At 38.8% G+C, this 23,634-nt stretch overlaps 5 protein-coding genes across 6 annotated transcripts in view; all 5 read right to left on the reverse strand.

Annotated features, from left to right (window-relative positions):
* Nucleotides 1-1,257: 1,257 nt before the first annotated feature.
* On the reverse strand, nt 1,258-4,542 carry LOC147921139 (calcium-dependent protein kinase 16). The gene is made up of 12 exons (XM_087503350.1): nt 3,922-4,542; nt 3,628-3,758; nt 3,437-3,478; nt 3,241-3,352; nt 3,073-3,151; nt 2,818-2,987; nt 2,599-2,725; nt 2,401-2,516; nt 2,211-2,318; nt 2,063-2,125; nt 1,795-1,968; nt 1,258-1,619 (listed from the first exon to the last, which is right to left on the reverse strand). The coding sequence occupies exons 1-12, from the start codon at nt 4,351-4,353 to the stop codon at nt 1,455-1,457; spliced, it is 1,719 nt and encodes a 572-aa protein (XP_087359476.1). The 5' UTR covers nt 4,354-4,542; the 3' UTR covers nt 1,258-1,454.
* A 534-nt stretch (nt 4,543-5,076) lies between these two features.
* Nucleotides 5,077-9,057, reverse strand: LOC147921140 (histone-lysine N-methyltransferase ASHR1-like). Of its 2 annotated transcripts, none has more exons than XR_015590946.1 (14): nt 8,731-8,994; nt 8,459-8,628; nt 8,229-8,363; nt 8,047-8,101; nt 7,830-7,948; nt 7,403-7,491; nt 7,246-7,327; nt 7,053-7,176; nt 6,860-6,950; nt 6,657-6,776; nt 6,427-6,533; nt 6,247-6,316; nt 5,883-5,946; nt 5,077-5,357 (listed from the first exon to the last, which is right to left on the reverse strand). XR_015590946.1 is itself a non-coding variant. In XM_087501709.1 (14 exons), exons 1-14 carry the CDS (start codon nt 8,846-8,848, stop codon nt 5,186-5,188), a joined length of 1,497 nt encoding a protein of 498 aa, XP_087357835.1. In that variant the 5' UTR covers nt 8,849-9,057; the 3' UTR covers nt 5,077-5,185. The 2 variants fall into 2 exon arrangements, 1 of the variants encoding a protein (XP_087357835.1); XM_087501709.1 differs by having other exon boundaries at nt 7,053-7,157; nt 8,731-9,057.
* A 280-nt stretch (nt 9,058-9,337) lies between these two features.
* LOC147921141 (uncharacterized) lies at nt 9,338-9,679 on the reverse strand. Its single transcript, XM_087501373.1, has one exon. The coding sequence runs from the start codon at nt 9,677-9,679 to the stop codon at nt 9,338-9,340; it is 342 nt and encodes a 113-aa protein (XP_087357499.1).
* Nucleotides 9,680-10,405: 726 nt separating this feature from the next.
* LOC147921142 (uncharacterized) lies at nt 10,406-11,618 on the reverse strand. The gene is made up of 3 exons (XM_087501374.1): nt 11,598-11,618; nt 11,052-11,453; nt 10,406-10,813 (listed from the first exon to the last, which is right to left on the reverse strand). The coding sequence occupies exons 1-3, from the start codon at nt 11,616-11,618 to the stop codon at nt 10,406-10,408; spliced, it is 831 nt and encodes a 276-aa protein (XP_087357500.1).
* Nucleotides 11,619-11,893: 275 nt separating this feature from the next.
* The window catches only part of LOC147921143 (uncharacterized), an 18,883-nt gene continuing 7,142 nt past the window's right edge, over nt 11,894-23,634 (reverse strand). Inside the window, 24 exon segments of the mRNA XM_087501375.1 lie at nt 11,894-12,213; nt 12,299-12,508; nt 12,608-13,159; nt 13,237-13,515; nt 13,602-14,033; nt 14,227-14,661; nt 14,741-15,031; nt 15,126-15,386; nt 15,565-16,863; nt 17,045-17,462; nt 17,559-17,971; nt 18,351-18,698; nt 18,795-19,052; nt 19,276-19,926; nt 20,306-20,527; nt 20,693-20,914; nt 21,012-21,161; nt 21,651-22,041; nt 22,166-22,388; nt 22,481-22,739; nt 22,994-23,202; nt 23,205-23,304; nt 23,306-23,329; nt 23,418-23,628. Of these exon segments, the coding sequence (XP_087357501.1) occupies nt 12,094-12,213; nt 12,299-12,508; nt 12,608-13,159; nt 13,237-13,515; nt 13,602-14,033; nt 14,227-14,661; nt 14,741-15,031; nt 15,126-15,386; nt 15,565-16,863; nt 17,045-17,462; nt 17,559-17,971; nt 18,351-18,698; nt 18,795-19,052; nt 19,276-19,926; nt 20,306-20,527; nt 20,693-20,914; nt 21,012-21,161; nt 21,651-22,041; nt 22,166-22,388; nt 22,481-22,739; nt 22,994-23,202; nt 23,205-23,304; nt 23,306-23,329; nt 23,418-23,628 (7,978 nt within the window). The 3' untranslated portion in view covers nt 11,894-12,093.

The raw sequence follows: 23,634 nt of genomic DNA on the forward strand, positions 1-23,634 counted from the left end.
GATTAAAACGGTACAAAGTTCATGAACTTTTTAACATTTTTTGATTAATTATCAAACAATGTCGTTTACTATGGGCCTGACTGGTTCTCTCGCTACCACTCGCAAACGCTGCGTTTGTGGGTGGTAGCGGTTGCTAGTGGTACCAATTATACAAACCGCTCCCAATCGCTCCAAATCGCTCCCAATCGCTCCAAACCATTGAATTCCAAAAGCTGCTTCTCGCAAGCGTTTGCGGTTGCAGACGATTGCGGTTGGAATTTTTTTTTTAACTTGAAACAAATCAATGATAATGAAATATTTTTTTTTATATATCTTTTATCTAACTATTTTATTCATTAAAGATTGGAGAAAATGAAGTACGAATACGATTGAGAATATTAAAAAATACACAATTTGAAGAAAATAAGATTTCAATTAACAATAACCCAGAACACTTGATGTAAATTTAATGGCACCTCGCACATATGTTCAAAAAAATCTAAATAAATATAACATTTCATCAGAAATTTTAAAAAAATATAAAAACAAATCACGAGTCTTCTCAACTCTCGTTTGATCATTACTACCGATGCAACTACTGCCCCACGGAACTTATTTAAAAGGAAGATCTACGATCTAAAACATATGTTTTGTCATTTATCAAATTACTTGATTAAAGTTTTGGTAAAAAGCCAAATGTATAAAGTAATAAGTATTTCAATATGAAATTTATTTGTTTTTTCAATAATTATTTTTGTATTTTCTTAATGAATTTTAATTATAAATCAAGTTTAAATTTTTTTTGGTATTTTTAAACATTTATATAATTATATATTACATTTATTATGTTTTAACCGTTATTGCACCCGCTGGTCAACCAGTCGTAAACTCCCGCAAACGCACCCATTTTAAAACGCTAAACCAGTCATTCAAAAATGCTTAATAACGCTTGAAACCGCAACCACCCGCTTTCACAATCTCTCGCAAATGCTGCGGTTGAACCAGTCGGGCCCTATAACGGACATTTAACACTGTAAACGGTTTTGTATGTCTACTACTTAACGACATGGTTTAGAAGGCCTAGTCAACAAAACTTTAACATTTATGTATAATTTGATCAACATTTCCAAAGTAGAAGATTTAAACGTCCTAGAGTTGAAATTTTATGATATTTTTCTCTATAATATTTCATACCACATGCATCATAATTCACAAACCCATGTTTCACACTCTGATTAATCATCAGGTATACACAATACAAAAACTCATATCACTAAATTGTGGCTAATTGACTATATGTATATCACTTTCTTTGACACTGTTTATAAGAAAAAATATGTTACAACAACACATGAAAACAATGCAGTTCCAGTTACTTTTTTTTTTCTACGTAAGGGATCCAAAAAAAGGGATCCAAAAAAATTCCGACTAATTTTCAGATTTGATTCTTTTGTTCCAAGATATCGCAGATTTGCTTAGACCTTGCGAGTAATAAGGTAACCAGGAGGGCTTCTAACATTTCTTGATTTGATACTTGCAGTTCTCAAGAGTCTACGAAACTCATGGAGACTGATTTTACCATCATTGTCTATGTCTGCTTCTTCAAGTAGTGGCTCAATGGACCCTTTCAAGCCAGTGTGCTGCAAAAACAAATATCCATTTTAATAATGTAAGAAGCCTAGTTGATGTAATAATGAAACTATGAGGCCTTAAGAATTGAAAGTTCTTGTTTGCACAATAAAAAAAGAAGCCTAGTTGATGTAATAATGTGACATTAGTGGATTAGGAAGCATGTAATAGGGGGTGTATATATACCATTCGAAGCTCCTCTGCTGTTATATATCCATCTCCATCTATGTCGAATTTTTCAAATGCTGCTCTTGATCTCTGTTGCCACTTTTCAGAATCATGTTCCTCTAATTGATTTACGTGTAGCGCAGCGGCAACAAACTCAGAGAAATCAACAAATCCATCTGTGTTGCTATCAATCTGTAGACAGTAAAAACACAATTAAGAGAATTTAGATTAAAGAGTCTCATCATCATTCATAATAACTTTAATTTATATATATATATATATATACCGCTTGAAGAATCTCGGCGACTCGTGCATCCTTAAGCTTCCAAGGATGATCTTTCGCAAGAGCCTATGGAAACAAGAATGAGTTGGTGTCAAGTATAGCATTTCGCTGGTTCATTTTTTCTAGTGATTGAGTTTTTTTTGTACTTTACCTGCCTCATCTCTTCAAGGCTAATGGCGCCATTCTTGTCAACGTCAATCGCATCAAACTGGTCTCTAAGATCAGCCAACTCTTCTTCATCAAGCGTAGTTGCTAGAGCCTAGACTCAAAAAACACAACTCAGGTTAACAACACATCAAAACCACAAACGAAACACAAATCTTTTCTTTTATTAGTGTTACCCTTAGAGCGAATTGCTTGAGGCGGCTAAATTTCACAAACTGTCGCATGTTATTGAGAACAGATATGTCTATAGGAATCTCAGATGCATCTCCTCCTTCTCTAACCCATGGATGTGCTGCAACCAAAACACACGTATATATAATAAGAACAAATAAAATTAATCAAAAATGGCGTTACACTGGTTACAAAGTTCTTACATAGCGCCTGTGCAGCTGTTAACCGCGCTCTCGGGTCTTTTACTAACAACTTCTTGACAAAATCTTTGGCGCTGTTGCTAATCATTGGCCACGGTTTTCTTCTAAAATCAGGTTTGTTCTTCAAGACCTATGTATATAATTTACAAATTAACATATCTTCATGATTAGAGATTTTTATGATGTCTAATGAATATTTTTCCTTAGGGAAACTACACAAACCTCCTTGAAGATACCATCTTCAGTCTTATCCCAGAATGGTCGTCTCCCGCAGAGAAGAATGTAACTGATTACACCAATACTCCACACATCTGATTCGGGTCCTGACCTGCGTTTCAACACTTCAGGTGCTACGTAGTACGCGCTCCCAACGATATCATGAAACTTTTTGCCTACATTGTATCAAAATTATTATGTGTTTAGCTAGATGAAAGAATTGGTATGTGAAGACTCACTTTGCATAATTTTGCAACTAACCTGGTTTTATGAAGTCTGATAAACCGAAATCTGTAGCCTTTAAAGCCGAATCTTCATCAGTCGATTTGAACAGAAAATTCTGTTTAAAGAAGATGATTAGTAAGACAAAAATGAACTACACGTAACACATTCAGAACATAATGATGATATGAATTTGTAATTAACTACCTCTGGTTTCATATCTCGGTGAACCAAACCGCGCAAATGACACTCAGCCGCAACTTTGAGCATCTGTCTCACTACCACGGCCGCATCTTTCTCGCTATAACGGCTATCTTTCCTGAAAACAAGCAACAAACAATAGCTTAAGACTCAACGTAATAAGACTCCGCAACACATATAAACATATCACTATGGTGATTACCTGGCTAATATCCGATCAAGTAATTCACCTCCCTCGCATAGCCTGAAGAACAAATATATCATCAACGGAACAAACTAATCAGCAACATAGGAGACAACAATGTTTGCCCTTTTCTTTTTCTTGTATCACAAGAAAGAAGATGATCCTGAAATAGAATTAAACATAGTCTAAAGGAAGGGCTTTACACTTACTCCATGACTATATAAACAGAGTTCTTGTCTTCAAAGGCATTATAAAACCGAACCACATTTTCATGACCAGTTAAAGCTTGTAGTATCTTCACCTCTCTCTTTACATCTTCCACAGCTATCGGAATTTGCATCTGCCCCAACCCAAAATTCAAGAAATGCAAGAATCCAATACTTTAATAAGGATAACAATAAAAAAATATTTCTAAAATCTAAAATAATATTTAAAATAAAATATAGTTCTATGATTAGAAAAGAGAGAATCTTCAAGAATGATTGAATCATGATGATAATAACCTTGGCCTTATCGATCTTCTTGACGGCGACACGATCACCGGTCTTTTTATCGGTGGCGACATATGTATAACCAAATTGGCCATGTCCAAGCAATTTCCCAATGGTGTAACGATGATCAAAATCTTTAGCGTAACCAAAGTCAATACGTTTACCGTAAGGGATCGCTTCTCCATGTCTCTTGTTATTATTGCTAATAACTTTATCTCTCCCTCTCCCGTGCGGTGGCGTTTGCCGCGTCGGCGTTTTCTTAGCCGTTGCATTGCGTCGCGGCTGCGTCCTATGATCCTTCTGGATCGTAACGGCCATGAAAGAACATGGTGTTTGAGGCGGTCTGTGTTTGACCACCGTGAGAGGAGGATGATGTGGGACGGGGTTCCGACCGCTGCGGTTGTGGCCGGAGCCTTTAGCGGCGGAGGAGAAACAGAGACCCATATAGTTTATTTATAGGATTTTACGGTTTCTTTGACCCTACGCAATGAGGATGTTTTCTTAGGGGGAGGTTTTGTTGGCATTAATGAATGGGAAAATGAGGTTGCCATCGAAACAGCATTGCCAGAGAGAAATGTAGAGAGAGAGAGACATGGGAGACATTAGACATAGAAGCTTCGATATGCGTTGGTCAAGAAATTAGACTTTTCTTTGGACATCAAATATATTAAATTTTTCAACATGTAATTTTGTTTTTTGGAAAAACTAAGAAATTTCAGGTTATAAAATGAGAATTTAAGGTCTATAAATTTTAGGTTGCAAATGTCAAAAATTGAGAATTTTAGGTTAAAGTATTTTGAAACTATACTAGTTTAGTTTTGATATTTTAATCAATTGATAACTAGGCAAATAATCGAAACTATATCAATAGATTAAGTACCCAACAAAAAGAAAAATAAAATCGTGGTACTTTGATGCTTGAGCAGCTCGTGATACTCGGTGACTCCACTTGTTGTTTAATATGGAGTAACGAATTTGAGTTCTGTTTCTAAATTTGCAAAAAGTTTAAATTGAAGAGATTAGTTTATTTGATATGTTTCTAATGGCAATTTAATGAGTATGTTTGGTTCGGTTCCTTAGAATAATCTCGTTTATGTGTAAGCTTTTTTACTTTGGTTTTCTTTTCTTTTTTTGGTCTTTTGACCAAATATATTATATGAGACAAAATTAAAAGTAGCATTTTTTCAGCTCTAGAATTTCTAAAGACAATTTAAAATTTCAAGATTTGCAGAGTAAAATAAAGTGATACATGAGGAGAAGAGTAAAATCAAACTTGCTAGTTGTCATCATTATAAGTCTGTCTATCAATATAAGAAGCTTCTGCACGAGCCTCCTCCAACTTTGCTGAGAGCTCTTTCATGAAAGGTGTGCTTGTTCCGTGGCTGATCCGCAGAACGTCAAATGCCTTAGTCAGTGAACTCACCGCCTCTTTGGTTTCCCCCAGCAACCTGAAACATAACAATTATTATGCTTTTTATCCGCAGAATATGATAGAAACAAAACACCAAGTTATTGCACTCAGACTCAGATTAACATAGAGAGTTAATATGGACAATAATTTCCTACAGGCACACTATAAAACAGTAGTGTTTGTATCCACACTTACGCAGGGATTCAAACTTAGGGATATCCAATTTCGTACCACCAAGCCAACCTCTTTTGGTAAATACGGAATGTTGCATCTAGGTCTACCCATATACATATTACTCTGAGGTCCTAATCGGAAGTCACAGTAGAGTAAAAGTCTCAAGCCACTATGGTAATGTAAAAGTAACTGGGAACATGTAATGGAATGCTTGCTTCAATAGTTTAGGAACAACACTTATTTGGCCCTATCGATATTACAGGAGAATTAAATCGACGTGATATAGATCACAATTGTGTCTTCCAATTCAATTTCAGTCTCTGCAGCTCAAAATCTAATCCAGGTAATACAGTAAACTACAGAAAGGATAAAAGACGTTTTTATATACCATTCGAGTTTTCCCTGGGTATAGAACTGCAGTCCAATCAAAGGATGGGTTGCTGGATATACTCCTGCAAATTTATAAACAAAGTAAGCACAAGTAATATAACCACCAAAAGAATTTGAATGATTCTACGATTACTGTTAGCTGTTTTTGTTAAAGGAATAATTAGCAGCCATTAGTACTAGTACAGTTGGTTTCTGATACTGTAGGCAATTAAGTTCGTACAGTAATTATAAGAAAACTCTTGAGAGCTTCGAAGGTACGTTCAAAATATAATTCCCACACCAAGATCTATATACTAGAAGTCCAAAAGAAAAAGAAAAATATTGATAAAACTTTCTGTGTCAAGAAGATTAAGTAGACATACTTTGGTAAACAGGGACTATTAGCCTGCAGTAATTCAAAGCTTCTCTCCAGCTTTCTACATCCATTAGCATCTGCAAAAGAATGCGTAACAGCAAGCTTTGAGACACCACATTTGTATCTTCTTTCCAGAACTCTGTATAACTTCCAAAAATCCAAAACCTTCTTTCTAAAACAAACGTACCTTGAGAAGTTTTTCACGGGTTCTCATTAAAGTAATGGAGAAAGAATTGTAAAGCGTCACTTGTAGTTTCTCAATTGTCTTATATAGTTCAATAGCGCCTTGTTTATCTGCAAATGGTCAAAGATTCTCTCAGACAACTTGCAACACAGCTCAATGTAACCAAGATCAGTTAATCTTGTTCAGGCATATAAATGCAGATATTGGAGGAAGCAAAACAGGCAAAAGATTACTTTCTGCAGAAGGAGATGCAGGAGCATTCTCTGAAACTCTTTTGACCTCACTTGCTAACTTTTTAACCTCTTCCTTGCTCCTAAGAAGCAAGCATTTCTGGCAAACAAAGCCTTTTTCTTCTGCAAAAGTAAACAAATGAGGATTAGAAAGGGATCAAGAATGTTCTCAGACACACAAACTACGTAGTTAATTTTTAACATACCAGGATCACGGAGTAAGAAACCAGTGCATTTCTCATCGGCACACCGATAACCTTCCAATATTGCACTTTCTTCAATATCATGAGGTTTTCCCTTAGATACGAAAAATTAGGGTACATGTTGTAAGAAATCTATATTGAGTGGTCAAGTGCAAACTCCATTTGTAAATAAGTGGGAGGATTAATGACTACTTACAAAGTTATTGCAACGAGCACACTGACAGTGGAAGAGGTATTGTTCTTTTAAAGACTTCTGCCGAGTCAGAGTGCTTCCAGCGGTTTCAATATAGCTGATAGTTATCTGACCAAAGGCAAAGGATCTAACAGCTATATGTCAGTGTTCTACTAGCATATACGAAAGACTCAAGATGAAACAAAGCAGAAACTACCTCTGAATCCTTTGGTATCTTATCTATCGCCCGGACAACAGCCATCTGCTCCTCAAACACTAAAATCGCATTGGGAGAGCAGCTACAGAGCAAAAGATTTAGGCAGGAAACAAAGTGATTAAAGAACACAAAGAAAACAGACTAGTGAAGCATTTACCTGTGATTTATGATGGAGACAAAGGGAAACAATCCTATCCCTTGAGGTCTCAATTCGCTATCACAAATGGTATGAGCATTGCATGAAAACTGTGTTCAGTAGAAATGAAAGTGGCTTAAGTATATCCCTGAACAACATTCAGGTAAAGACTCATACAAAAAGTTATCCCAGTTGTCCCACCGGATACTTGATACTCCTCAAATAAAACGAGGCCAATCTCTAGTTCTCAACTAAAACACTTTGACCAATCTCTTTTGATTCGTAATAGTATTTTCATGAGTATTTGGATGCAAAGTCATATCATCATCAACCTATCTGTATAATACGAAAAGGATAACTACCAACTGCAGCTTGCAGGAAGCCAGCTCAGTCTTTTTCAAGCAAAAACTTGAAGAATAGAAAGAAAGAAAAAGTGCTGGTGTAGAACCTTTGAAAAGTTCTCGGCGATCTCTCTTAGGTCAACACTAGGTAATTGAAGAATCAAGTTCACAAGATTAGCCATCTGTGCATACAACAACATCTGCTTTTCATCAATCTCAGACATGTCTACCAAATGCAAGGTTAAAGACTACAAATTTCCAGGGGTAAAGAGATTATCATTCATCAATATCACAAAACTATAAAACCCAAAATAGAGAGGATACGGGACACCAAAGCCTCCACCAAACTATAATTGTCAGTTGTTGTAACTGGCAGGACCTGGACAAGATAAATACGTAAAGAAATTAGGATACATAGACTGCTATCAAACATGTATACAAATGAATGAGCTATCAAAGGTGAATGCAAGTAACAGAAAAGAGTCATAGCTGATGATAATAATAACCTTTTCATTTTGCAAATTCCTCTTGATGTAAAGTTTGACCATCAGACGTATCGTAGGAGTAACAAACTTCCGTTTCTCTTTGTCAAGCGTAGAGAGAGCTTTGCATTCATGGCGATGCAACTTCCACTCTGACTTCTGAAAAAAATCAAAACAACCTAAAACGAATCAATCATCAACTGAATAGAGGACTTAAAACAAATATCAAAACAAAACATCAACTAAAATAAAACCTGGCAAGAGCTCCCACAGTACCAAACAACTTGACAACCAGAACATCTCTTAAGGTTATTATCATTGGTCTTGAAACATCCATCACATCTTGATTCCGAGGAGGACGATGTATTATTATTATTATTATTCGGAACACAAATATATGGCTTTTGGCTTAGAATCACTTCGCCTTTTAAGAAAACACACACAAAAATTAGTAAAAAAAGCGGTTGGTCGATTGAAACCCTAAATAATAAACCCTAGGGACTGGGAGAGAGAGATAGAGATGAACCTGGACGAAAACCTCTGGTAGCGAAAAGAGAGCGGCCTTTCTGTGGAAGATTCAAAACGCTTAAGCAGCGATCTTCCAGAAACCTCTCCAAATCCGCCATTAGTGAAGCTTCCTCCATTGGAACACTTTAACGAGAGGTTTCGAGAGAGATCAACGGTAACTTTGAACCAATCAATTCTGAAATTTAGGGGTCAATTTTTGTTTCAGCCTCACCCCCGGACCGCCAGATTCTTTGTTCTTCCGGGTTTTGGCGGAGATTTTATTAGATTGCATTTACATCCCTTTTCGAATTTATACAATTTTCCACAATTTGACAGAGATTTTAATAGTTGCATTTACATCCCTTTTTCGAATTTATACAATTTTCACAATTTGACGGAGATTTTATTATTTACATTTAGACCCATTTTTCTTTTGTTTTAGAGATTTGGAAAAATCTGGTAAGAAGTTATTTGTGATTATATTGGAGAAATTACAGAGACTTTGGTACATATAGCTGCATATGTAATATTGAGTTTTAATAATTTTGTGTAATGTCTTTTTTTTTTTTTTTTTTTTTTTTTTTTTTTTTTTTTTCATTTTTTTTTCAACAAAGAACAAGGTTGGCTCAAAAGAGACACTCCGCAGGGACATTGTTTACATAGGTAACTAAATGCGGAACCGTGCGGACTCTCCGCGCTAGATTATCCGCTTTACCATTATGAGCTCGTGGGACGTAGACTAACGAGAAAGAAGCAAACTCCTCCTTGTCTGCATGTATGTCCTCCAAATAAGGCATAAAAGCTGGCCACTCTGCAGGTGAAGACACCATCTTCACTAAGTCGGAGCAGTCGGTGAGAAAGATTACAGATTGATTATCCGCCCCAATCATACATCGCATAGCCCAGACAAGGGCTTCGATCTCGGCATGAAGAGGGGAAAGGCTACGATGAAGGTTGGCTGCTCCCATAGTGGGGGCGTCACCCTAGGGCGACGTACAAAACCATCCTCTACCTGCATAACAATACGTTTCTTTCCAAGAACCATCAACAAAACAAATATAACTCGAAAGAGACCTAGGAACCCCTACTCCTCGGCTTCCGCCGGGAACACCTGTGCCAGGATTTTCTGGGACTAAAACCATGTCCTCTGACTGAGCCAGAGCCCATGTTTTTGCCTCATCCTCTGCTATCCGTAGGATCGCAAGAGGATTCGAATCCAGATTACTGAAAAGTTTATCACTGGGGGCTTTCCAAATAAACCATAGGATCTAGGGAAAAACCGCATGTGTTGGAACAGCTGTAAACCTCCAAAAAAGGAAATCCATATTCGTGTAAACTGACTCCGAAGGAAAATAACCCAGGCCCGTCGGAAACTGCGACAAAGCCCAAACCTGTTTGGCCGGTGGGCATTTGAAGAGGGTGTGATTTATCGTCTCCTCCTGAAGTCCACAAAGCCAACACATAGCATCACCACATATTCCCCGTTTCCGCAGATTAGCTGTAACTGCCACACAACCCGAAAGGACTTGCCACAAAAAATGACGAAGCTTTGGTGGACACCTAATTTTCCACACAAACGCCCGTAGAGGTGCGATGTCCGGACCAAATACTGTCGGTTCAGTGGAAGCTGACATATTTGAACGGAGAACGTGATAACCTGATTTCACCGAATATTTACCAGATGTAGTAAAATGTCATCCCAGCAAGTCCGGTTTATCCGGTGGGCGTAGAGGAATGGCAGAAATTATAGCAACATCTTCCGGTACAAACGTAGCCGTAAGCTGAGCCATATCACAGGTGTTAGAACTCCTGGTAATAAGATTTGAAACTCGAAGTAGAGGATCATAAGACAACCCTGCACTTAGTGCTGGTCTCGGGGATTGAGCAGGGATCCTAGGATCAGTCCATACAGAGATGGAAGCCCCTGATCCTACTCGTTTAATTAGTCTTTTGTTTACCAGAGAGCAAGCAGAAACTATACTCCGCCACCCATAAGACGGCGAGTAAGATTTAATTGGATCCAACGGATCGGAATGCCGATAGTAGCGACCTTTAAAAACCCGTGCAAAAAGAGAATCTGGAACCGTAATCAGTCGCCAAAGCTGTTTGGCAAGCAGAGCCGTGTTATAGTCATCTAAACACCTGAAACCGAGTCCCCCCTCATTTTTGCTGCAACACAGTTTATCCCAGGCAATCCAGTGCAGACCCCTCGATTGCCCAGACGAACTCCACCAAAAGTTCGAGATAGCGCCTAGTTAATTTCCTCGTAACTGTTTTTGGCAGCCTAAAATATGTCATCACAAAGGTTGGGACTGCCGTAGCTACGAATTTAATCATTACCTCCTTGCCCCCTTTAGATAACAACCGAGCGGGCCAACCACTAGCCCGTGCCTGCAGCTTATCCTGAACAAACGATAAAATCTTCGTCTTAGATCCACCTAAACTCTCCGGGATGCCTAAATACGAACTCATCCCACCCAGATTTGTTATGCCCAAAACTCTCTTTAATTCCTCCCTAAGTCCGCCTTCCACTGTATGTCCAAATTGGACAGAGGATTTCTGGAAATTGTTTTGCTGACCAGAAACCCTTTCATACTGCTTAAGAATCCGCAACACCACCTCACATTGCTCCCTTGTAGCCCGACAGAAGAACAAACTATCATCCGCAAATAACAAATGAGAAATAGCAGGACATGCAGTGGAGACCCTTATACCAGTGATAAGCTTCGCCTCTTCTGCTCGCTGAAAGTGAGCAATAAGCACCTCCGTACACAGAATAAAAAGATAGGGCAAAAGGGGATCCCTTGTCGCAACCCCCGTTGAGGAATAATGGACCCGTGTGGATGGCCATTAATCAAGACCCTGTACTGCACCGATGTCACACACCATATGATCCACGATATCCATTTCTAACAAAAACCAAACTTCCTGAGCAGATGTTCGACAAAATGTCATTCACACCCGATCATAACCCTTACTCATATCCGTCTTGATAGCCATAAATTTTGTGTAGTGTATTTGTGATAAAACTATTTGAAGTTAATGAAGCCTGATTTTTGCCGGACCCCTTTTCTTATTTTATTTACTCTTTTCAACTTCGTTTGTCACTGAAAACAACTGATTGCATTTGGAGTCATCAATTCCGAATTATGCAGAAGCTTACGGTTACGATTGAAGGGTTATTTGATGCATGATATGATATTAAAGATTTAGAGGGTTCAAAAATATAATTTATAGTACAGGAAAATGTTGCACAAAGGCGAGCGACCAAAAGGAGTGATAAAATTACATAAAGGTTACATATTTACAACCCTAATGAATAATGTTAGCTTCCATTAAATTAAAAAAGCCACTGAAAACTTAATTGTAAAGTATTTTGAAGTTAGAACCAAGGGTGCCATGTTGGATCCATCATACATAAGTTGCGAGGCGACAAGGCTGCCTCCACCAACTCGTTCACACCTCTTTGCACTGACTGCGGCGGCTCAACCGTGTTCTCATCCTATACAAAACAAAACCTATCAATATGTTTGATCTTACGATGATGATGATAAACATGATTAGTATGATGATGATGCTGTATGTACCTCTTCTGAAAAGTACTGTGGGGCTATTCCTCTGATCCGGCCAATGACATCTTCCACATTGGCGTTAACTTTGTGCTTCAGCTCCGCTGAGTTCAGTGTAGCAATTCCTCCAACAGGAGGAATCGGCACACCAAGAGGTCTTCTTCCAAACCAGGACAGCAATTCATCACGGAAGAACATAGCAAGCTGATACCGTAGATGTTCGTTTTGCTGAAAATTTGCAAGACAATAGAGAAACAGAGATCAATCAATGGGCTTGTTGCATCCTTAAGTTTTTGTATATATATATATTTTGAATTATCCCTTTACCTTGGAGGAGATTACTGCTTGAGCTGCTGAACACATGGATGACATGAGGAGACCTTCGACCCCAAACTGAGAGAAGAATGCTTGCATGTTCCTTGTGAGGCGGAAAGGCACGGGTTCGTTAAATTCTATCATCCCGTTGGCGTCATAAGCAGGGTGAAAATCTGTCTGGAACATTTTCCCAGTGTTTTTTGCAAACAAGACCTTGTTCGGGGACCTCCCACCGATTTGTAGCATGAAGGACATGAAACTGGAGACAGCTAGCTGGACTGCAAATTGTTTCTTGAAAGCCCACATATGGCTTCCGCTCATCAACGTCTTGTTCATGTACTGAGAGAAGATACTGTCATTGACCAAAGTTTTTGTGATGTCTATATAAGCCTGCAGACGAAGATCTCCTATTGCCTCTGCTGAAATTTGCCCTGATATAGCTTGATTAAGTTGCTCCTTAAAGTGGGTAATTGGAAGATCTGCCTCCCGGTCATTTCGTGCACAGTGATTCTCATAGACCTCAAGGAAAGTGTTGTACATGAGATCATCCTCAACCATCCGGACCTGAAACCAAATATTTTTGTTAAAACCAATACTCGTCCAATGGAACATCAAATCTGAATTCAAGGTATAAAAATCACCTGAGACCAGACAGGAATGATGATTGGAGTGTGAATTCCAATGTGTCGCCGTCTTGATTCTTTATGCTTATCAAACATTTGATTCATTACACGGAAAAGCTGCAAGATGCGTTCATCACTTCTAGCATTAGGCGTCAATGATGTCTGGACTATAAAGTGCTTTTGCGAGCCATCAGAGCCAATCAGAGTCAACCGCCTGAAGCTGCTTCCATGCCTTCGAACGATAGGAACGTCTGCTCCAACCCTATCCAACTTTACTGTATGATCAGGTGCGACTTCCTGTTTAATTGCACATAGTTATTTTAACAATCAGATAGGGAAAAATGTTCCAATTGAAGTCTAAATTAAAAGCAAGGGAATTCTACCTGGTCAGCAAAGTACTGCCCTGGTATCTCCACATCAACAACACTGAAGTCACGCAAAACCCTGCTCTCATCTTCCAATCTTAACACAGCCGGAAACCTATCTTCAACATTGCTCTGAAGAATATTTTTCCACTTTTTCAGTCGCGCCGTCAGCTCAGCGAGTGTGTCTGGAAATGTAGATGTACTTTCCGGATCAAGGTGACGCTCAAAATCCTGTTTGTACTCTTTCACAAATTCGACATGCTTGGTTACAGCATCTGCTGAGAAACAAGCTCTGCAGACACCCGACAGCTCTTTTTTGAGTGGTTGGGGAACCTCGGCAGTGGTAGCAGTTGGATACTTGTAACAACGATGCAACAGAGCATTCACAACCGCCAGCAGTCTTTCTTCCGGTAATGTAACAAATCTTGAACCTATTTCTGTGAGAAGAACCTGAAAAAGAAGATTACTTGCTTAGATCATCCAACCAAAACACTGCTTGGTTGAGTAAGAATCAAAACCGAAGCTAAATCCTTCTTCTCAATAGTGTGTTGCATATTCCTCTGACTTATCCTTACTATGAAAATTTGCATGTGTTTAGAGCAATTTTAATGAATATGGTAGATATATAGGAAAAAAGTATCACCTCGAGTTCACTGGCTAAATTGTTATGTTTACCCCTAAGAGCTTCCATGATATCTTTAGCAGCGTCAAAAGCTCCCGCTGCAGAGATTGCTAGGGATGCAACATTCCGCCTCGCTGTGTTTTCATTGTTATCATTGATACCGGAGCTGCTTTGGTGCATCGGTTGATCACTCCCGGTATGGACATTATTTTCCGCAGTGGAGCGGTCACTATCTTGCCCATGTGCATTACCACTGTCATGTGTTCCACTGGGCCCGCTAATTTGACTGCCTTGATGGATTTGAGTTTCCGATGGTATATTGCTTCCACCGTGACCTGCACTTGCACCAGAGGCATTTTGCTGCATTCTTTGAGCCAAAACCAATCTGCCAAGTTCGGATTTATTTACTGCATCACGTCGTTCCAGCAAGTATGTGCGCAACCAGTAATAGAGGGCCTGAAACAGAAAATCGCCACATACTCAGATAAAATGATGATAATGCACGAATTAGTCATAAACGCTAAAGGTAAATTACCTGTGGGAAAACTGCAGCAATTTTCAATAAAACCAATTTGCAATGGGGTGCTTCTGTTCTTTGTAGGGAAAGTAACAGCTGTGGGATCCAAGAAAGCCATACCCAGTGAGGAACTTGCTCTAAGTGTTTATCAAACACTCTGCCAACAGGCTCATTCACTGTATCAAAGCTAAGAAGATAAAGAACACGAGCTATATGACTTCTGGAATTGGAAACTCCAAATCTTATACCCTGAAGAAAGCAACTGACAGCATATTCAAGCCATATTTCTTCTTGTGTTTCTTGGTATGCCTACAAAAGTGAGTAAAATATAAGTACAAGTAATAGAAAATTTAGGGGAATGTTAACAGCCATATAAGAAACAGAACATAGTCACAAGACATACCATATCACAATAGCTTCCCCAGCTTATCCATCCTTTGGGTAAATTCTTGAACAGGGTGATAGCATTGGAATATGCAATATTAGCACTTTCGGTGTCATTTAATTTCAAATGAAAATCCCCCTTCAGACGAAATATCTCTGCTTTGATTTTATCTGGAAAATACTCCAAATTTGTGCTATTGATCAGATTAAGACCACTAGCACGCTCTCCCTTCATTTCCAGATATGCTTTTGCTTGCTCTCTAATTTTTACAAAAGCTTCCTGCACTCACACATCCAAAAACAAAAGATTAAGAAGATACCTTCATAAAACTAACACTATTTCAAGCTAATCAAACAAAAAGAGAGAAAAGAAAACAATGAAAAAAAACACTTTGAGACAACGAAAAAAAAGCCCTAGTTTAGAGAGTATTGCACTTGACGATTTTCGAGAAATGTACCTGTACTTCCATAGTTGAGTGTCCATACATTTTTTCAAGAATCTGAACACAAACATCATAAAGCCCTTGTTTCCGAGCTATCCTGGCAAGCTTATTGACATTCCATGCTTTGTCACGAAAACCAAGGTGATGAAGTGGAGAATTTGAGGTAGCAAAGTCCTTAAATGCATCAATAACAACATTATACATTTCATTCCTCCACTGTAGCATATCGTACCAGACTGTCATATTATCCCATTCATTTGGAGTCCTCAGCCTCCAAGTCTCAAGAATATCCTTCAGATCTGCATAACGATTTCCAAGCCCACCAACTGCAACATTTCCTGTGCCTTTACTCCCATTTGCGATGTCAACATGAATTCTAGCAGACTCCTGAACCTCAACTAGTTGTTGGAATTGCTGCAATAGAGGCACTCTAGCATGAACAGACATTTCAGGCAACTGCCACCACTGTTCCAAGGCAAGATCAACGCCTTTCCCCACTGTGTTTTCGGCATCTCCAACACCATTTGAATTTCTGTCATGAAGGGCAAAATAAGATTGAACCAAACGAAGCTTTGGAGTCTCTTCCACTTGTGCCTTTGGTATAACGTGATCCTTCAAATATGCCCAATCGGGTAATTTCCAAAGACTATCAAGCAGTATTTCATAATTCTCAATGCTTTTTCCAAAATCTACCAGGGCATCCCATTGACTAAGCTGACTGGCGCAGTGGAGCCACTGCTCCTCCCACAGACACATTTCTGCTTTAGGGACTGTGTTGTTATACGTGCCTTGGCTTGCCTTAACCATTGCCTGGTAAAAGAGGCTCTGGGCACGCTGCCAAAAACCATGCTGAACTAATGAAAGTCCAGCTCTCGTTTCAGCAGTGATGGATCTCTTCTTCCACAACCCAAATCTCATATCTTCTTCATTTAACAAACGATAAAGCTCAGCAAGAGACTCAGCATATTTTGTGTCATTCATGAACAACATTACATGGCTCTCTAGCAACGCCAATGCGAGATGCCACGCATTGTACGTTTTTCCAATATATTTGATAAGCTCACTAGGCATCCTAGGTTGAGGGTGGCTCAACTGAAGCCCTTCCAGAAGTGCTTGAACAACATTTGGCCGGTGTCCTTGCTGCTTCTTATGGTAGTCCTTCGATAGTAGAGAAATCATAGGTTTAACCAATGCTACCTGTTCTTCCTTGAGCAGGGTTACCCATACAATTGGAAATACCAAGACCCACAAATGATATGCAACATTGGCATCCGTGTGAGCCAGCTCCCTTAAAGGGATGACAACATCAGCCACCTATAATAGAAATTTAAAATAGTTATAAGCCAATATATGAATAACGTGACACCAAATCAATCAGGTGGATAAATACGCCTAGGGACTTATGATAATTTAGTCAACATTTTTGATTAGGTATTATAACAAAGAGAAAGCACCATGATAACACAAAAGAAAGTTTTAAATGACTCGTAAACACCTGAAGTTTGCTGGTCGCGCTCAGAAATTGTGCATGCTTCATAACTATAATGTCAAACATTGCAGTAACTTCTTCGGGACCCTCTAAGTTAGCAGGAGCTTGATGCTGTATTCCAGGACTATCTGAAGGTAAAAGTGGTAGTACCCTCGCGGAATTTGGGGCCAGGCTAATTGGCTTGTCCTCAACTAAGATAGCTAAAAGGAGATCAAGACCTTGTTTGAGCCAAAATACATCACTTAAAGCTTCCCAATCCTGAATTTGAATAATGTACTGCAACCGCGCGAACAAATTTTTTCCAAGTGACTCGTGATATAACAAGAAGAACTTCCTTCTCATCTCAGGATCACTTGCCCTTAAACCAAGCATAAAATGTCTTTCAACTTTCAGAGAGACCTCTTGTCGTAGGCCCAGAGGATACCTATTCATGAAATAGATGAAGATATATTATTATATCCATCTCCTAAAAGCAACAATGTGACACATGGGGAAGAAAAAAAGGAAGCATAAAACATACTTTGTTGAATCGGCACAAAGTCCATATAACAGCTGAAGATACTTCTGATCCCACTCTTCCAAAGCATCAGATGAGAAGTGTTGCTTATCAATATAAGAAAGCTTATTGAGAAAAGTAACTACATCCTTTTGGGTAAGGAAAGAACCAGACAAACCAGATGTGCCTGTTTTGCTGAAATCATCCTCAACCCACCTTTTTATCATGTCTAGTATGCAGAGAAGCACACTAGCATCTGTACCCTTTTCGGAAAGCAATGTGTTCAAAATTTGAGTAACAGATCTTTTGCAATCTGCTATAAGCATGACCGTTTCATCAATAAGTTCCAAGACCGACTTTATATTACATATGACTGCTCCAACATCAGCAGTTTGACGAGAAGAAGTTACTGCAGAATCCGAGTCTGGTCGCTGGCCCTGGAAATGGAAAGAAAAAGGTCTAGGGTAAGCCATGATTGAGGAATGACTAGGTTATCTAGTCACCATCCATTAGTCACATGGAAAAAAAAAGGGTTAAATTACAGGAAAAAGGGATAGAAATGATATCTTGAAGTTGATAATAACATAAACCAATGAGTCTGAGTAGCTAGGTGAAGTAAGAGAGGAACCAGTATAAATCCTGACATTAATAAAAGTCATTGGTGCAAAGCTGAAAAGATGCATAGGAGATTCCAAAACTCACTAACGTGGCAAATACCAAGTAAATTTAAATTTTATTTCAAGTTCCCATACAAAGGAAAGCAAACAGTACTAAACTCTTAGCAGAAAAACAAGTTATTTAGTAAGAATGACGTACTTGTCTAGGATGAGAACCCACTGCTGATCCCAGGTCCCGTGCAAGGCGCTGAAGGATACGCACCAACACATATGAATCAACAAAGTTTTTATGCACCTTGGCCAAGGTTTTGATGACAAGAAGTACAAAGCTTATTGAACCAAAAGAGTTATCATCTCCTGAAGCTTGTGGAGCAGTAACAGTATTCACATGTTTGTTTATTAGCTCATTGACTTTCTGGTACAATAGCTTTATGTCAGGAGGTGTATTGACGGCATCCAGGGGGAATGCAGTGAAGACCATCTTCAGCAAGGAGCACAATGATTTACCAGCATCGAGCATCTTGTGTTTGAAACACGGTTCAAGAATCTAGTGAAGAAACAAACAGTTAATCTAGTGAGCAGTAAACAAACAGCAGTATTGTGTTTCAAATGTTAGAATAAAAGCTTACTGCAGCAAGTATACCTGCGAAATCTGGCTGATGTTGTTCCTAATGAAAAGATGAGGCTGCTTCTCCAGAACTTTGTTCATGACATCCAATCCCTGAGCAAGTGCTGTTGACGGATCTGACTGTGATGGTGGCATGCTGCTCAGCAGTTTTTCTAAATAGTTGAACTTGACATTGGCATTTGGCCAAACCTCCAAAGCTTGTGAAAGCAAATCTAACGCTTGTTTGTACATGGTGTTGGTTTCTCTGTCCTTAGGTTCAATTACCAATGCTACCTGTTCAAGAAAGTGAAATATATTTAAATTAGAAAAAAGAAACTAGAAATGAGGTCATTTCTGCTAAATACAACTCGACTTGACTGATCGATGAATTGGAATAGCTGGAGCAATGGCATGCACATACGCTCTTAGACATGAGGTGACATGGTTACGAGAATTGGAAAGCTAACCAAAGTAAAATATATGCTCAACAGTTGACGGTACAAGAATAAAGCCTTACTCTTATGAGAAAATTAATGATCATTTCTTCCATGGCAGCATTTGGCTTAAATTCCTCGTCAGGCTGGGTAGCAGATCCAGGAGTTTCCACATTGGGGATTGATGATGCACCGCCAGGTGACATAACACAGATTGATTGGAGACCAGGTTCAATTTTGACTCGTTTACTTGGATCTTCTGATGTGGCAGATCCATCTGTTGAACGCTTAGGATCAGCACTAGATGAAGTATGCAACTCATCATTAATCTGACTGGTTCCATCAGTATCAGTCACCATTTTCATTTCATTCTGTCTTTGCCTTTCCCAGCTGACAACCAGTCCAGCAAGTTCAATTGCGAGCCTCCTATTCTCTGCAGTAGTATTATATGGCAAACCTAGACGACTTAACGAATTCACCATTTGAGGAACAAATTGTGCTCTGCAGCTGTAAAAGAGATCAGAATGCCGAACAACAAGTAGGAAGATGTGGATCAAATTTGGGATTGAATGACCTTCCTCCACCAAAATTTTTTTAGTGTATCTTATCCAGATTGGCATGCGTGAATCTCCAAGAGGTAGCCTTTTAGGCAAAGCTGGCATTAAAATATCCAGGGCTTGCTTAACTAGCATCTTATTCTCCGGCTGGCATGTCCTAAGAAGTGCGACAAAAACCTACATCCCATTGGCAAACATTTGTGTCACTTAAAAAATTAGACGAAGTTGTTTTGTATGCATATGCTTCACTTCAACTAATTCAAATTGAAGGAGAAGTAACGTCATAGACAAAACTAATCAAGTGTATGTCATAGTACCATGAATTCTAGCAAACATGCATTATTTAGGCAAAATATGCATTCAGATCTAGCTTCATGTAGTTTGACTATCAACAATCGCACTGTAAATGATTTTCACTTAAGTTAATAATAACTGACCGTCTCAGTCATATACAAAAGTTATGAAATACACTGATATCAGAAGTTTAAGGAAAATCTTTGTTCTCACTCTTCAAGAAAATCAATAAACATCACTGACATACGAATTTTAACGGTACCTGAAGAATGATCTTCTCAGGAGCCTGGTAAGCATCCAAGAAGTGGCAAACATTAACAAATGCCCACTGTTTACTGGCACTATCTTCCCGTTTGAGATGATTCCATCCAAACTTAATGAGCTCTTTCCTATGACTAACCAAGTCACTCTGAAGATACTTCAGAAGCAAGGTTGCTAATTGCAAAAGTTCAATCCTCAAAGGTTCATCATATTCAGCCGAAACCTACAACAATCAAGAGGAGATTTAACAATAAAATCTTAATAATTCTGAACAAGTGGATAAAAAATAAATGAAAAACTATTGTAAACAGGGTTACTACCAAAAACCAGTACGAATCTTCCCCACAATATTCTTGATATTTTTGCTTAGGAAAGAAAAGAAACCTACCTCTTCGGGTGGATCAAGAAGCCTCTCAACAATGGTTTTGACTATATCAGGGTCAATGACCTCCCAAGTTTGACCGTTTTGGAAAGCATGGGCAAGCATTGGAAGAATAAGCATTTGCATTGCTTGAACTAGATGATCATGGCCGAGTTGTCTGGAATGGAAAAGGTTAAGAAAATGCAGGAGAAGTGCTCTTTTCATGTTGGGCGGGTATCCTTCTGCAACCTGATCAATATATCTCATTTGTTATACTACTCCTGAAAAGTGCGAAAACTAATGGGATGAGAAAGAAACTGTAACTAAAATTTAAAATCTCAGATACCTCAATAATGTAGAATTCCTTCAAAAAGGTGTAGTCAATGCGGCTATGGAACAAGAAAATGGAGAGAATATCGAAGAGAACATTCACTTCAGATTTTTCATGTCGTAGGTAATTTAAGAAGCACTTGACAAGCCACTTGCTCTCTTTCACCTTAGTTAGGGAACACAAAAGAGGTCAGTAAACAACTTTCATATATCTTACCTAACTCAAAAGGAAGACTATAAATCATCAAGCATCACAGCTCTATTCACCACAACCTCGTAATTAATAAGTAATCATAATTTCTACATCAATTTACGTTGGCAGCTCAATAAATTATACGAGATGGAATTGAAACAATGTCAGGAGGGTTCCAACAAGAAATCCAAGAAAAAATGTGCATACAATCTAAACACAGGCAATTCAAAAATTCAATGGAAAGAATTTGAACACATCACAGTGAAGCCAAATCTCTAGCACCAGCATATAGCTACAAATCAGCAATCATTAATTCATCACCTGCAATGGTTTCTAAACTCAGACATCAGTTTCAACTTTTCATACCAGGCTATTTCCAGGAACCCCATTAAACTACGCAGCTTTAGCGTGAAACACAACGCAAAGCCAAAAATCATACGTGGTCGAGATAGAAGAAACTACCTGAACTAAATTTAGCTCTTGCTCATTTTGCAAACGAGATATCCTTGCAGGTGATTTCCAAATGAGAACCAAGGTATCGAAAACACTGCGGTTACTCTGCAACCAGCTGGGTATCAGTTTCACCATTGTTTTGATGAGATAGAGCCCCTGAAAATACGCATCCGATGCTATATAAGCCTTTGTTGATGCCACATTAGAACTCTCTAATTTAACAGAGATGTGATTTTCATCTCCAGATGATGTAGCTGAAGGAGTTGAAGCTGCTGTGCCCAATGTAGGATCAGGTTTTGGCAAAATTTCAGGAAAGGCACATGACAGTATCTTCTGTGGAGACTTTGCAAGTTCTTCTCTTAACGGCTGGCCAGCATCTGATCGAATTATATACATAAACCTGCGTTTTGTTTTTAAGGGAGAAAGCAAGTAGTGTTAGCATATTACAAAATCTACTCCAAGCTTACACTAAACTTATAACAAGATGAGGTGAACGAAAGCTTATCATAAGAAAGTATCCTCACCTCCGAAAATATTTTGGTTCACTTAATCTAGAAAGAAAATAATCAACAGCTAGGGCCGCATATCGATTCAAAAATTTGGTAAGCGGTAGACGGTATGGGCTATTAATCTCACTGTACACTTGCCCAGGAGGAAGAGCTGCTTCTAAGTCAATGGTTAAGGTTACAAGTTCATCTAGAAATTTTGATGCAGCATGTGGGAGTAAGTGGAAGAGCTCGATAATAGCTGCCATGGAAACAAAAGATGATTTGTGTTCAAGTGAATAACCATATGACCAGGCATCAATTAGTTATTTAAATAATAATAAAAAAAATTACCAGCTGCTATTTTTGGCTCTTCTCCAGCTTTCCATGATTTCTGGGACTGGGCAAGTTTCTCCGGCTCCAACCATTTTTTAAGGTGCTCCAGCAACTTGCCTCCTAATGTCACATTAAACCAATTTGACAGAAGTTCAAGAAGGCGTGCCAGACCTTGCAGTAAAGGCATACTGAGATTCTTTGTGTGTGCGAGATTAACAAGTATCGGCCTGAGGCTACTCTGAAGAAGTTCCTTGGGCATCCGTTGTTGATTGATAACCTAAATCAGAAAATAGACTTTCAAAAAAGGAAATAAATCTATATAAATAGAAAGTTAAGAATATGATATCAAGAAATAGATTCCTATGATAACTCCATTTCGCAAGTTCCCCATATTCAACAAGGCAAGTATTGCATATAGCAAGCTTAAACCATGGTTGCACACCCAGGCTATTACGAATAGGAATATCCCAAAAAACTTCAAACTATATGTGCATGAAAGAATCCTGGCTAAGATAAAAGACAACTACAAACCTGTCTTAAACCTTCCTTGGCAACCGCCACGATTTCAGGTGCTCTACATGTGAGAGACTTGAAAAACATGGAAATTATTTTGGCACGTAGTTCATTGTGAGTTTGCGTTCGGAAATCAGTCCACGCCATAGTTGTGCACAGAAGCTCAATACAAGCTGTTCGAAGTCTGTTCAATGATGTAAGCACTTTAGGATTCATCAACTTCACAGCCAGACAGTTTCATCAGCCTCAGCAATTTGTAATGCTTCTTGCAGAAAATTCACCAACTCTGGAGTCACTTTTAAAAGGGGGGGCCTCAGAGCCAAGCAAAAAATTCAGAGCTGCAACTGTTCCAACCTGTAGGTAAATATAATAACGTAAAAATTAAAGACAGGGGAAGACAAGAGAAAGAGATACACAAAAAATAAATAGCACTGTGAGGCACCTGTTGATCAACTGTCTTTGATCGGAGTGGACGCATTATAAGTGGCTGCAGTAATACTTGGTACAAAGGCTCCAACAACTCAGTTACCTCACTTCCAGTTCGGCTAGCTAAAAGTGCAAGGCAGTTCTGTACATTTTTCCTCACGGGGATAGATGCGTTGGGATTGAATAACTCTGTGGCAAGATATTCTACAACATCTTGAAAGCTTTTTCTACGC

Source organism: Camelina sativa, chromosome 19 (genome assembly GCF_030686135.1).
Source record: "Camelina sativa cultivar CO46 ecotype springtype chromosome 19, ASM3068613v1".
Taxonomy (NCBI): Eukaryota; Viridiplantae; Streptophyta; class Magnoliopsida; order Brassicales; family Brassicaceae; genus Camelina; species Camelina sativa.